The following is a 15,288-nucleotide window of genomic DNA, read 5'->3' as shown; positions in this document are numbered from 1 at the left end:
GTGCTGCAGGAAAACATACATAACTATCATGTGATGAAAAGCTTTAAGGAGGAAACTAATTAGAGGCTTTTTTTTCCTAAGAGGCTTGAAAAAAAAAAGCAGAGTTTTCACAGCACGTAGTACAAAGGTCTGGAGGTTTGTTTATAGGATTGTTGGTCAAAATCAATGGCTCAATGATTACTTGAGCAAGTCTAGACATTTCTTTCTTTCAAAACCCACTTTCCAGTCTGAAATACTGGAGAGTCAGACACGATGTTTTGAAACTGAAGCAGTGGAAGAGTTGTTTCAAAACAATAAAATTTACTGAAATTCTTCCTTTTCCTGTGTGGATTAGATCTACTATGAATTCCTCTAAGTTATTTACTTCCACAAAGGAAAGGGTCTTAAATGGCAACAGGCTTTTATTAGAGACAGACCTTCAGTTACAGTTACCCCTGTTGTATAAGGATAGCTCATCCTAAAAACATATTTAGTCAAAGTTAAGTTGCTATCTATAGCTGAATGAGGTCACAGAATGGTGATTGGGTCTATGGCTCACAGATGGAAATTTTGCAATATATATATATATATATATATTTGCAGTATTCGGGTTTCAAGGGTGACATTAGGAAAAAATGCTGTATTAAGTTACTGCTAATGCAAACTGAACATTTCCTGCTGCTACAGCTTCACATTAAAAGCATTTTACCAGCCAAACACAGTTGACTTTAGTTATAAAGTAGTCGCACAAAATGTAGCAAAAACTTCAGTTAACTTAGCACTTGAGCATCTTGCCCTAGTTTGTGCGGTGTGTCCCACACCATTGGCACTAGTCAGCCCTTGTTGGCTGTTTTTCAGCCCATTCAGCTGGTTGAATCGGCTGTCGGTGAATAAAATCACTCTGAGTGGCAGTCCAGCTTGATGCACAAAAGGAGACAGTGAAGTGAGGATACTAAACAATCAACTTAAGTCAAGATGGCGTGAGATTGAAACAAACCCGTTATATTGGGTAGAATTATGTTTTTGGCTACTGAGCTCTTTAGCAGAAATGGTGTGTAATTGTTTGTGGGGTTTTTTGCTAGCACATGGTAAATATTATTTGTTCCTTCACCATCAGGTTGTGTTATTACAGTGCTAACTGGCTGACTAGCATCTTGAATCCATGCTGTTGGTCGCCTGGGTTCCTTTTTCAATAACAAATACAGACTATCACCGCCTGCTGGTGTGGAGAGTTATTTACTCCTCATGTAGGCGCAAAACGTACATGCTAGTTGGCCCATGGCTTTAGTCGTGGTGTGTTCAAGTGCCACTTTTTGGCTGAGACAACAAAACAGTCAGCCTTTGCTTTCACTAGCTCCTTGATGTCGGTTTGGTGTGTTAGATGAAGAGCTGCGGGCAACAGCCTGCACAGCTCAGACTTAGTGAGGTAACAAACTCTTTTCGCTGTACCCTGCTGTTAGCAGAGTCATGACATTTGCAGTTTAAAAATGAGATCGCAGGTACTCACAGAAAGATGGCAGAAGGGCCAATTATTGCCTGACTTCTTTATGAAAACAAAAATAATTTGTTTTGCTGCCCGTGACCAGTAGTATTAAACCACATTTTCTGTTACCACATTAACCGCAAGTGCCACCTCATCAACCAGGTCTGAAATCTTTAAGATTGCCATATTAAGTTAATGCTAATGAAACTCGACACTGAAAACTTTTCAAAGCAGTGCTTGACGCTAACTTTTTTCCCAAGGAGCACATGTGCTCCTAAGTTGAAAAAGTAAGGAGCGCACAAAGAACTTTAGGGGCACAATGTAAATTGATCAAATAATGTGTTTTCCATAATAAACGTGATGCAAATAGACATTTACAAGCAAAATTATTTAATGAATCTGTGTACAAAATGTACAGAAAGGTAAAATCATCAAGTTTTGAAAAAGTAATTTAATTTTGTCTTTAATGTTATTATCCTACATATATTATCTTTGCAATATGATTATCTTATATATTGTTATTACTATCCTAAAACATTCTTCAGGTCCTCTGAAACTCTGCAGGACTTAAGCCTCTTTCACACAGAGCTTTCGCGGCACCCACCGCGGGGTAGGGCGCAGAGGACAGGATTTGGGGGAGCACAGGCTTGTTCAGGAGCTACAGCTCCATGGTGACCGCTTTCGGGTATACTTCAGGCTCTTCTCTGCTATTGGACGTGCGGTGCCGAGGTGTCGTCACAGCGCGTTGCGGTGAAATTAAAAAAATTTCAATTTGAGCGCAGGCTGGTGGCGCGCTGCTCAGCTCGGCGGCAGAGTGGTGGGCTCTTGCGCTGCGGTAGCACATACACAATGAATGGGTTCGTCGGCGGAGGTCTGCACTTTCCGCGCTCTGTGTGAAAAGGGCTTTATTTCCACCCTGCCCAGCAGCGGTACCGTGGCGAATGGTCCCTAAAGGCCTCTACACATGATCAGCTGTAAAACCGCTTTGCGCTGGTTGTCCCATTGTTTGTCTATGGAGAGGGCAGCAACGCCTGACAAAGCGGCACCGCTACCCTTGGCACTGCGATATTCATTGTGCCGACAGTGGCCGCTCATAACCGTGTCACACGGGGAAGAGGGAAGGCGGCTGGAGTTCCTCCAACATTTGCGGTTAGATTATCATATTTTTTTATTAACAAAAATATAGGCTGCTTCAGCTGATTTTTTATGCGCACATGTGCCCCTAAGTGTTTTTTACAGTTCGCACACACCTATTTTTAGTCGCAAATGCGAGTGAAATGCTCGCACTGTCGAGCCCTGCTGTGGTAGCAGAAAGCAACTGGACAGAGAATCTCACCTGCATGTGCACACTTCCTTCCTCCTCAACTGCCTGTCAGACTTTTGAAACATACTTCTGTTTTAAAAATGGTTTATCTACATTTAAGTCTTTGTTAAACAAACAAAAAAAAAAAACTCCTGTCTTCTTTTAAGGGTCACTGTAACTGATAATACTGTGAAACAGTGATATTTTCTGAAACGGTTATACAGTGAAAATCTCATACCGCTGCAACCCTAGTGGGTAACCCAGGAAAATACTCACACACAGCCTCAACTGCATCTTTTTACCTCACAGATATTCCAGCTGTGCTATTTTCACAACAATAAATCAATTCCCATTGTCTCCTTATCTGCTTTATCTGGTTTAAAGGCTAAAAAAAATCTATGAGGAGGATTTAGTGTTGTGCCTTTGAAGAGGAGCTGTGTTCTCAACTCTGGCCTCGCCATAAAAGTTGTTCTATAAATAAAAGCAGAGGAGGCAGAGGTTACATCAGGCCTTGATGCCATGGCTGCCCTCTAACACTCTGAAACTGGGTAGTCTTTAGAGCTGCCTGTAGTATAATGCTTTAGACAAGGCAGTGGTTTAAAACATGTGGTAGTGCAAGGAGGCAACCTGGCTCAGTGCACTGCAATGAGTTAATATATATCACAATCAATAATGTATGCTCCTTACATTATTTAATATAGAAGGGTAGGATATTAAATCTTTTTTTCTGGGTGAATGTTTTCTTCTGGAGTGCTGCAAACTTTGCAGCAGCACGTACAAAGCTTCTCAGTGTGCGTCCCATAGCGTTTAGCGGCCTAGCTAGCATTCCTGGCATTTCTGCTACTTCAGCTGCTATAAGCCTCTAAACGAGTCTCATGTCTTCACATTCAGAAACTGTGTTTCAGAAATGTTAAGATATTGGAATTAATGAGAATTTTAAAATGCAGTTTTCTTCATGCATTTCCATATCAACACTTCAAGTTTAACTAGTATTTTTTTTTCTAATGTGAAAAAGAAGAAGCGCTTTACATACAGATCAACAGATATCAGAACACCACAAATATTTAAGGAGCAACTCAGAATAAACTGATGGCCCTTTCTGCTTGATGGGGTTGATAAACTGATTTGGTAACCAATGTTCTTTTTTAGAAATAACACTTTGAGAGAAACTATGCCAGTTTGAGCATCACAGTAATTTTTTTCTGCTCTTAATCCCCTAGACAACAGGGAGAAAAAGCTCAAAGTAAGGCTGTGTTGAATGTCTAGAGAGGATTTGGTCTTACTTGAAGGGGTGTCCCTCACTGGACTTCTGCACGGCCTGGACAACAGACTTGTAGATGCGGAAGGTGATGGTGACACAGAGCAGGGCAAGCAGCAGGTAGGAGACCACACTGATGACGCTGAAGGCTGCCAGCGACAGCAGCATCAGCATGGACACCCCGAACACCAAGCCCGACTTCTTGGGGTCTCGCCAGTGGATCAGGTCCTTCACTGCAGAGGAGAGGTTAGAGGGACGGGGTCAGACTCACAGCAGTTTGCTCAGAACTGACATACAATGAGATATCATGATCTTTAGTTGCAATATGATGCTTTGTCCTAAGACCCAGCCACGTATGAATAACCTAGAAACCTATAATGACTTTTTATTTATTTATAATTTAAAAAAAAGAGATAGTAGAACTACAGTATGTCTATGTGCCAGGCCTGGAGCAAAACTCCAACTCTGCAACTCTGGCCCAATAAAACATAAATATACACCATAAATCTCCTTTAGCACCTGCAGCTGAGAATAACTGAGGAGGGCATGCTGCTATAAAGGCACGTCATGTTTGTATGCATGTCCTGTGAGGAGTTGTGCATGCAGAAGTGATCGCCTCTATACAAGGTGGTTATGTAATGCTAGAATGGGCTGGCTCTCTTTGACTGCCACGCCTTCCCTCTGCGTGGGGAAAAAAGGGTGTATTTAAAAAAAGCCTCGTGTAAGTGGTGGGGGAAACCACGTGGGCTGACGCCTCAAGGATGGTTCATGCTTCAGTGCCCCAGCTAATTTAATGGGAACACACGGTATATAGGACCTTCAGTCTCACATCACAGGAAACTGACAACAGCCAAAGCTACTAGCTTCTTCATGGGTCACAGACTGCAAAAATCCAAAATCCAAGTGACCCGTGTTGTTAATGCACATATTTTGCCCATAGATGAGCCTTCACCAGCCCAACTTTAACTTAGTGTGGAATCCAGAGGACATTTTTATACCTTGAGCTATTTTCCTGCTCCTGACCGTGACAGGATTTCAAAGCAGGTAGAAGTTGAACTATATATTAGACATGTCTTGTGTACAGTTAGTAAATGTGGATGAAGAGAACATTAGAAACACTGCAGTCCAATATGACACCACAACCATCTAAAGTCCTAAAACAATGACCATGAAATTAATGAATTATCACCACTACAAAGTGTCAACTAAAACTCATCACTGGCTTACATGGTAAGCTTCATAAATACAAGATATGTTGCAGGGCTGTTGTAATGAATTGGATTCAATTTCAGTTTATCTAATAAACCAGTAGGTATATAGACTTGCAGCAGGCTCTTAAGGCCACCATGTTGGAGGTCTGTGATTATATTATTGTCATCTATGCATGCAATCTGGTATCCCTCACAAATGTACGTTAGTTGTGAAGCTCTGAAGACAGAGCTCAGGTTCACGCAGATTCATACACACACGCCCAAAGATGCACATCTCACACACATTCTTTGTTGCAGAAACCTTATTTAACATTTGTTTCTCTTTTGTTTACAAAATTAGTTGTCATCCTTAATTGCAGCATAGTAAAAATGGGCAATGATCTGACAAATGGCAGGCTGTTAGTAAATCACTGTCCTAGTTTAACATATTTAGATGAATTGGAGATAAATGTTAATGAAAATGTCATTTTGCATTATATTTACTATCAGCACATGGCTTGTCTGACATTTCAAAAAACAAGCATAATGCTCAGCACAGCCAGAGCTGGAGCTGTTTATAAGTCTGTGAGAGAAAAGCAGCTGCAGCAGCAGCAGCACTGCTGTGAGGCTCAAACACAAACAGAACTCTATTGTTCCTCATTCTGTCTGCTGATCTACAATGAGACTCTGAAAACCTCTTAACTCAGGTACAATGTCATTTTCATCCATTAAGTTAGTGGACTGACAACTGGGCACAAATGGATTCATACAGCCCTTTGTTATAACATATGACAACATTAGACTGCACAGTTGTCATCTGGGGAAAAAAAAGCAGACTTCCCTGGAGATGGAATGTTTCATCTGACAGCAACAATGAGCGGGGTTTCCTCACCCTGCACTGCAGGGGTGCGTGTCCTCCCAGCATGCTTTGCTGCCGGTACCCACAGGGAGGCAGCCGGAGCTTGACGGCCCTCGTTCATTATCTCTCTGTCCCTGTCTCTCAGTCTCTGGCCCTGGCTCTACTCTGCTCAGGTCCCAGTGGCTGCTGAGGTGCAGTGGCCTGCTTTCACTGTGCTGCTCTTAAAGCTGCACACACACAATCGCAGGCCTACAGGAGCACAAACAGACTCAACCAACACACTAAAACTACCCTTCTACTGGCATCATAAGTGCCAATTCACATTTAAGAACACAAAAAAGGTGTTTGCTAATCCTTAGTTTAATGGTGTGTTAACTTGATTCTACTGGTTATTATCAGAAGCACAAACTTCGCTCATGCAGGTAAGCACACTGCACCATTTGAGACTACAAGCACATTTGCCTGCTTTTAGCTAAATGATGTCATATGTTCCACAAAAAATCCATCTACTTTTTTCAGATCTTGAAAGTCTTGCTGTACAGTGTACAGTGTGTTGTCACCACCGATGGAGTAAATAAATCTATAGGCATGACCTGTCTATGTCATCTGAATCTGAGCCAGCTGCTATTTTGTCTCACAGTGGGCATAATGGCAGACAGACAACTTGGCACAGTCATACTGTATACAATCATACCTAATCCCATCAGTGGACTTTCAGGACCAATGTTCTCTCTAAACTGGTAGCTGAGATAGGACACAATGTCATTGACTAAAACAAAAAAATGACAAAAAAATGTTCTTCAATAACCTTTTTCTATGATGAAGAGAAGACGCTGACAAGCTAAAACTAGATCTTTGATAATAACGACTATGACAAAATGTATGTTTCATTCTTTGTTGATGAGATGGGACTACAATGTTTGTGGTGGGCTATAAGGCAGTAAAACGTAATAGAAAAATGCTTTAAACTAGGAAGTTGAAATTGTCTGTGCTTGCAATTATTTTCTAATTCCATATGAGTAGTATAAGACTGGACTGTAAAACACCAGTAACTAGTCTGTGCTTGCTTGCGTGCAAAACACTCACAGCATCAATTAACACAAGCTGTAATCTGTAATTCAGCAGAAAATAAGCAGCTGTGTGTGTCTGAATGGCTTTGTGGAGTTTGTTAGTTGCAGCGGTGGCTGTTAGCAGCTAGCTCCACTTGTTAACCACTGAATTGCAGCAGAGTGAGCAGCCACTGGACACCCTCGAGAAAGTCTATGGGTTGATGCAGTCTGACTGGCAGGCAGGAGGGTCGGTTATCTGTGAATGTAACTGTGCTGTAAGTAAACAGTCAAACAACTCAACGCAGCTTTCTCTGAAAGGACTGAAACTCCATTTTTAATCACCAACACTGTGAGAGGACACAAGTTTAAACCACCAGACTAACATATTGCAGATTCAGAAAGACTACAGGCTGAAATAAAGCTATTTTTCTGCTTTTCAACGGTGAGATTGACAAGTCCGAGTTTACAGTAGGTACGAACAGTAATCTAGCGGTCTCAAATTAGTTTTTTACGTCTTAAGTTTGGCTAAAAAACCCAAACAATGATGGGCAGCCATAACACATTATGAGCAGTGTAAATTAATTACTAACTGTTCCAATGGAGTATGTGGCAATAAGATTATTTTAAGTAACAAGCCATTAAGCCTGTTCAAAGCTTGCTCTATTTTTCATGTGACCCCATTACCGTACACATTATGACTTAAGTAATTCCTTCTGACTAAATAAGATAATAACCTGAACAAACAAGACATCACAGGTCCATGACAGAAAACTTAGTGAGAGTCAAATACAAAACACAATTACAGGTTTTGTTTGATTGAAGTATTTACATGTGCCTTTCCTCCACTTTACAAATCTTCACGTGGAGGATTAACACAAATCTGACCACAAATGGAATGCTTGATTCAAACTAATCTGTAAGGCCCTGACAACAAGTCTGGTATTAGAACAAGCCCACAAAGAAATTAAGAGAGTCAATTATGGCTCCCGCAGTGTGGATTTCACTGACAGGTGGCTGTGACAGAATTTTGACAATTTTTGACCAAAAGCTTGTGTGGCAATGCAGCAAACGTCTAGCATATCCATCATGACAACAGGGAGACCGACTGAAACAAACTCCCCTCCGCCTAATAAGCAGAGTTGTGGAGCAGCACTGCAGAGAAGCACTAAAATAGCTCAAGCTCAATGCTGGAGGGGGAGGATTCAACAACACAGGCTCCTCTACAGAACACGACACAAAACAGGGTTTCTTCTTTAACACTAAGTCTTTATTATCACAATTAGATAACAATTACATTATATGCATGGCCAACAAGCCTCCCGGAGCAGTGAATATAACAGCTTTAAAATAAAGCTGAACTTTTGTCTCTTTTGTAAAGTGGCTTTTAGTTTCTGGTTGCCAGAGCACCAGCACTTTGTTCTCTGCTGTGCCAACTCTAGGTTAAAATATTCAACACATGTAGACGAACCACTGAATGCGTTAGGATTACTGTCTGCATACCAGCCTCTGTGCATGCGTGTGTGGAATTGAGATCATGTTTGCAGAGAAGGGGAGGGTACTGCAGAACTGGCTGATGGGACTCCTGAAAAATAATACCCGCCAGTACTTTGCCCTTGCACTGGTCAACTTTAAATGAGGAGTAATAATCACAGTAAGCTGGGGTGCATGATACAAGGTGGTTTAGATCAGCTCACATATTTATGACAGTTTTTAGAGGAAAATGGATGGCTGGACTTTGAGGAAGAGAGGAGGACTGGACAAGTGATGACTGACAGCAAACTAATTTCCAGAGATAGCATCTTGCCTGAAAGCAGAGTATGAATAACGACATCAAAAATAATTAGAGAGATATTAATTTTGCATAACTTTGCTTTTTGTGTCATGCCTTGTCATCATGACACAGTCTTCATCAAGAGTGCTGTGGAAAGTTGCATCAAGACAGAAACCTGACACTAGGGATTGACTGTACCCCGTGACTTTCAAGGTTCTTGCAAGCCAACACTTGGGCGCCATCTTTAAACCCCCACCCACTCTCTGTCAATGGACCACTGCCGAGCTGTAAAGGACAGAGGGCAGGACAGGGTCAAAAGCTCAAATGGAGTGGGGATCACTAGACCATATGCAGCCTTTGTGTCCATATAGCACACTCCACTGGGATTTGGCTACTATAATCTCTGTGCCAACTGCAGTGTCTACAGCTTTAGTATACTGTCGAATAAACCTGTATGTCTGTCAAGACCAAGACTTTTCTATATTATATTCTATAGATGCATACATAACTAACTACTTGACAGAATCTCTTCAAAAGTGTGACCAGGACTGGGCAATGTAACATCCAATAATATAATTATTATTATGATTACTATGAAATGCCACTTAGTGTTTAGCGTAAGTCCAAAGGGGATTTCCCTGGACACTGAGAGGTGTGGCTCTCCCAAGGAGCTGTGTCAGTATTCCTTGTTGTATAAGGTGTTCAGATATTCTGACACGAGAACCCCTGCTCGAATTACCTGACTGCATTTTGACATTTAGTCAGCACAAGTGCTGTCATGCTGTAATAATTTGCATTTCTGACTATGGGTTGTGTTAGTGCAGGCCAGATGATGATGGAATGTACTCATGATCAACTCAATCTACAAAATTACATTCTCCTGAGATAAACTTTGCGAAATTGTAAGTGGTTTGGAATGAAAGAGACAATAAGTGACATGTAACCAGTAAACTGTTGAAAATTGTGTGATAAAAATGTTATCATCTCAACGATAAAACAAACAAAACTGTACAAACAACCATTTCGCTAATCTACAGTCAAAGTCTCACAAAACCAGTGAACCTAGTTCAATTTCAAGCAACTACACTTCCTTTTAGAGCCTGACCAACATATTGGTCAGCAGATATTAATTTATGACAGAAATACTATTATTATGTTGGACAATAAGTGACAAGACATAGAAATACGGTACTGTACTTAGGGGTGGGGGAAGTAATCAATTCTTAGATGCATTGCGATGCGGACAATTTGTTATCAATTTACTTATTTAATGTCAATAATCACTTATCTAAATGTCTGCTAAAAACATGATGTTGACGGAACAAAAGAGGCAGAACTCAACTTAGTTAACTTGTAACTTATCTCCACAAAACTGAATGCCTCAATGTGCACATATAATCCTTTTGTAGCCCTCTGAATTGTAATCAAATTGAATCAGGAAGTGCCTGGGGATTTCCGTCCCTAACTGTACTGAGGTGACAAGACACTGTGCACCTCATCCAAGAGGCTTCTAACCTGAACCTCCAATGGACATTCCATTTAGTTTTAATATTGTGGTTTTGGCCTGGTCGGGTACACCAACAACAACAAAAAAAATTAGATTTAATTTTCACTAACACGCACACACACACACACACACACACACACACACACACACATATATATATATATATATATATATATATACACATACATATTTATTTATTTATTTATTTATTTATTTATTTTTAACAACCTGCTTGGCACGCCTATGTTAGTGGCCAGGTGTGCCTCTTCACACAATTACTTCTTCACTTTTGGGTTTTGGGTGTACAACTAAGCACAACACTATGCATGCCTTTAAAAGGGACACTATGAAAGTGCAGAATGTGGCCTTGAAGAACTGTTATAAACACCTGAATTTATACATGTCTGACCAAGTTCATTTGAGGAATATGAAGGCCTTTATGCTCTTAGTATAAGTCTTTGCTGACAGGTGACAAGAAGTGGCGACTAGCCCCCCGAATCAAAGGGCAGGCCACTGTCACCAAGCCAAAAGAAGCAGATGGCTGGAAAGAGATCCGTCTGTAATCACCAAATGGGTGTTTGTCTTACCATAAAGCCTGTTCATACATACAAAATCTAAAAACAGATGCTTTTTGAAAAGGAGCAGGCAGTTACAAGGTGCAAGTGAGGTAAGGGGTCCTGTTGAGGTGACTGCATGAGGTCAGAAGGCCTACCGCCCGTAAGGAAGAGGTGTTACCTGATAAGTGGGTTAGTATTGCTGTCAACACATGCTCAGCAAGATGATAGGCTTCAGCCACCCATTCGTCAATGGCTTCTACCTCTTTGGAATATGTGCTGTCAACCACACGGTTGCTTTGGGGACATGGAGGATTAGGTGCTGAGGTAAAGGAAGACTGCTGTGTAGATGTTGCATTGGGATTTGCTTTGCCTAGGTCAGGAACCTTCGACTGGAGAGACACCACCTCCACCTCCTCCTCCTCCTCCTCTTGACTGCTGCCCAGTTCTTTGAGAGCATTGATCGTAAGCTGTTCTTGTTCAAGATCCATCACCATGGTTGGAGGGGACTGGGAAGTAGGCAGGTTGTTCTTGGGAGGAAAAGTTTGGTGTGTGTTGTCAGGTTCTTCATCTTGCCTTGATTTCAGGCACTCTCGCATAAACTCCACAAAGCTATCTGAAGGCTCAGAAATGGAGCTGTCAGGCTCAACGCTTTCTGGGTTGCTTGTTGTGTCAGGTGCACTGTGACCCGTTTTTGTGTCCTGCTGGATCTTTGAGCCAATTTCGTGTGCTGGAAGGGAGTTGCCATTTGCCATATTATCTGTAACAATGTCAGTGGTAGTCGTCTTATTGAAATCTTGTTTCTCACTTTGAAAAGAGGAATACGGGTCTTGGGGATATTCTCTTAGAGATGGCTGACTTGGCTTGGGGAAGGCTTCGTCATCATTTAGTGACGTGAAATCGTCCAGATTTCGACTGCTTTCATTCAGTGGCTCAGCATGGATTTGAGTAGGATCAGAAAGAAACCGCTCCTTGGCATTGTGTAACCCTTTGTCATCAATGTCATCTAAGGGAGAAGATGCATCATAATCATAATCAAATGACTGCCTGTCATATATATCATCTTGCATGAAGCTGGTTTTAGGAAGGTGAGCTGTCTCCATGTAAGCCTCTTCTGCAGCTGTGTTGCTCTTTTCATCCACCTTTGATTTGCTGACCAAAATATCTTGTGCTTCATCTGACCACTCATCATCATTGTCTGGGAAGTCCACTTCTTCATTTGTGACTGTGAAAGGGGAGGGTTCATCATTTACTTGGTTGGAAGTGGTCTGTGATTTTTCAGATAGTGCTTCATTGGGCAGAGCCTCAGGTTTTGATGCAGATTCCTGATGTACTGTCTCAGGAAGAGATTTCAATATTTTGTGTTTAGGAGAGTATTCAGCATCAGAGTCCACAGGTGAGGATGGAGGTGAGTAGCCTTCCATGAATTCAGTTTCTATGGGGCGTGTTTTGGGTGGTTCATTTTTACCGTCCTCTGGCTCTGTGGTTTTTGGAGCCTCTCTAGCGGGGTCTTTTACAACCTCATAGTCCTCTTCTTCCTCTGGCTCAAGTTCCATTTCCATCTCCTCATCACTGTAGTTTGGCTCGTCCGTCTCAATAACGTTTATTGTTGGAACCTGCATTAGCTTCCTCTCAGACTTCGGTGGAGGAGTCTCCTTTTCCTCAGAGGAAATATTGGGAGCTGCGGAAGCAGCTGTAGTGGTGGCATCATTTGAAACTGCCGTATCAGAAGATGGAGGAGGAACAGAAGCAGGAACAGTGATACCATCTTCAATGACAGTGTCGTCTGATTCTCCTGAGCTGTCCGCTTCGCTTGCCTCTGGAGGCTCCAGATCTCCGGTCCACTTGGTCTTCTTGTCATCCAAAACACTCTGTTTTGCATCCGTGCCAACTGGTGGAGAGACGGGAGGAGATGGTGCGCCAAAGCCTGCAGGAGGTGCAGGTGAGGCTGGAAGCACTGAATCAAGATTTGATGGGGCCGGGGCACCTGATTTTTCCTGCTGATCCCACATGTAGGCTGTTGGCAAGAAGCTGAGGTCAAACTCTGATTCCTCCTCAACACTCGTCTGTTTCTGTGCATCACTGAACTCATCCTTCAGTTTTGGAGCTTCAGCAGGAGAATCCATGAAAGCATCGGGGACACCGGCAAAAGCAGCAGGAGCATCTGGTATAACCATTTCAGGCTCCTTCTCCTCTTTTGACGCAACACTGTCTGAAGTCAGGGTGCCTTTGATTAAATTTACAGCATCAAAGTCTGGCACAGGAGGTAAATGGGCCTTCATCCACTCTTCTGTTTCTTCAAATTCATTCATTTGTCTTAAATCTCCAAGTACTTCAAAGGGGGATTCTGGTGACTCCTGATCAGCAGAACCTCCTCTTTTCTGGACAGGTGATGTGAATTTCTCAGTGGGAAATTTCGGGGTCTCACTGGGAGTTTTGGCAGTCTCCGTAGGAGCTTTGGGGGTCTCAGTGGGAGTTTTGGCAGTCTCCGTAGGAACTTTGGGGGTCTCAGTGGGAGTTTTGGGTGTCTCAGTGGGAGTTTTAGGGGTCTCAGTGGGAGTTTTGGAGGTCTCCGTGGGAGATTTTTCGTGATGGCGGTCTCTGAAGTGAGAGTAACCTCCATCGCTTCTAAAATCAGGTTCCTTCTTTCTGGCAGCGAGTGCCTCCAATGCCTTTATTCGCTCCGATACAGGAGACGTCTTTATCGGTGAGTCCGGTTGTCCATCCGGCGGACCTGCTTCACTCCCATAATTACCAGGAGTGAATGAGCCAGGTTGAGAAGGAAAGCGAAGGGATGTCGCAACACCTTCGCAGGGCTTGTCCGAGCCCAGGACCACTCTTTTGTCTGCATTGGTGAGCATGAAGAACGACAGCCAAGGGGAAAAAGGAGGGGAGGTCATGTAAATCACAGGCACTAAACTCCCATGCACTTCTAATATTATTCAGCGAGGCCTTAATGTTGCAGCCCAAGCATTCATGCATTGCGTCATGGAAGGCAGATTCATATAATGGATGATCTTCAGTTTTTGCATGCTGCTCTTAACTACTCCACAAAGTTGCCATCAGGCAGCACTCAGTATGGCAACTTAAGTTATCTGAATGATCAGATGAAGCAGCAAAAGAAATAAAATCTCACTGATCTCACCACATGTGGCTGTGGGGACTGCATGTCACTTGCAATTTGTATAGTAAGTAGATAACTTGCTATACGCTTGCAGGCTTGAAAGCAATTTCTTTTTGATAGTGTTCATTTGATTGGTTGTTTGTGAACAGTTAACATTATTTCTTTCATAACTACTACTTTTGAAAAGGTTTTGATTTGGAACCGGTTCTCTTCATACATATGTAGCTGAAATAAATAAGGAGATGGTGTGTGATTTTTTTCAAAACCCAGAATAGTTATCAATTATTCTTCTCTTAGTTTCATGTAATTTGATGTTAGTCCCAAGTATTTTTTGGTTATGTGTGTTAAGTTAAGCCCCCACATCAATTTTACAAAAAACAAAATAAAAAATGTCACAAAAAAGGAGAAAAGGTTGTAACTGGTGACACTTAATTGTCTAATCCCATTATATCTGCTACTGGTTACCACATAGGGCACTTTCAACAGAGATCACCATGGAATTAAACAAAACTGAAGTAACATGGAAATTAGATATAAAATGCCTCCAAAAAAAAAAAAAAAAAAAGAAAGAAAGAAAAGAAAACAAGCCAAATGTCACAGAGATAAAAAAAAAAACTGCCTGTACTTACTCCAAGGCCTTTTTTGTATTGCAGAATATAATATAATTCATTTTATTTATTATTTTTTTTGTAAAGTAAAGGTTGATGTCGCTGCATAGTGATTTTCTTGTACAGTGTTTTCTATTGTGTGAATGAAGACAGTCACACACTCACAGCCACGATGCAAAAAATATTTTAATAATTTGTCAACCTCTCTTCTCTCTTTTATGACAGGGTTTTCTCTTGCCATCTACAACAGAGGCTGGCCCACTCTGCCACATGGTTCATTACCTCATCTGATAGTTTGGAAATTAATAGATATTTTTAAAGTAACACTTTACCGGTGGCTCCCCTGCAATAATGTTTCGCCATAGATATCCATTACAAAACAAATGGCTGTCAAACTGTGAATAAATTGTCCTGAGCTTCACATTCCTTTAGAACCAGCCCGTACGAGATATATATGGAATGGGTGCCATCTTGACAATGCCATATCAACTTTCGTAACGTAACATTCTTGTTTGACAGACTGAGCAAACAGCATCTAAAGAGTGCAACTGCAGCAAGTGGGGTGTGTTAAACCAATCATTGCCTATTGACCCACTGATGAAA

General features: G+C 41.8%; 1 protein-coding gene across 3 annotated transcripts in view; it reads right to left on the bottom strand.

Moving 5' to 3' along the window:
• The window catches only part of rtn3 (reticulon 3), a 39,819-nt gene that overhangs the window by 12,138 nt on the left and 12,393 nt on the right, over positions 1–15,288 (bottom strand). For 2 of the 3 annotated variants that reach the window (XM_049567521.1, XM_049567522.1), the window contains one exon: positions 4,049–4,256. In XM_049567521.1, the coding sequence (XP_049423478.1) occupies positions 4,049–4,256 (208 nt within the window). Of the gene's footprint in view, positions 1–4,048; positions 4,257–11,134; positions 13,799–15,288 lie in introns of all 3 variants that reach the window. The other variant, XM_049567523.1, reaches the window with a different exon arrangement.

This window comes from Epinephelus fuscoguttatus, linkage group LG23, assembly GCF_011397635.1.
Source record: "Epinephelus fuscoguttatus linkage group LG23, E.fuscoguttatus.final_Chr_v1".
In the NCBI taxonomy this organism is placed as follows: Eukaryota; Metazoa; Chordata; class Actinopteri; order Perciformes; family Serranidae; genus Epinephelus; species Epinephelus fuscoguttatus.
This window is presented reverse-complemented; position numbering and strand designations above follow the sequence as displayed.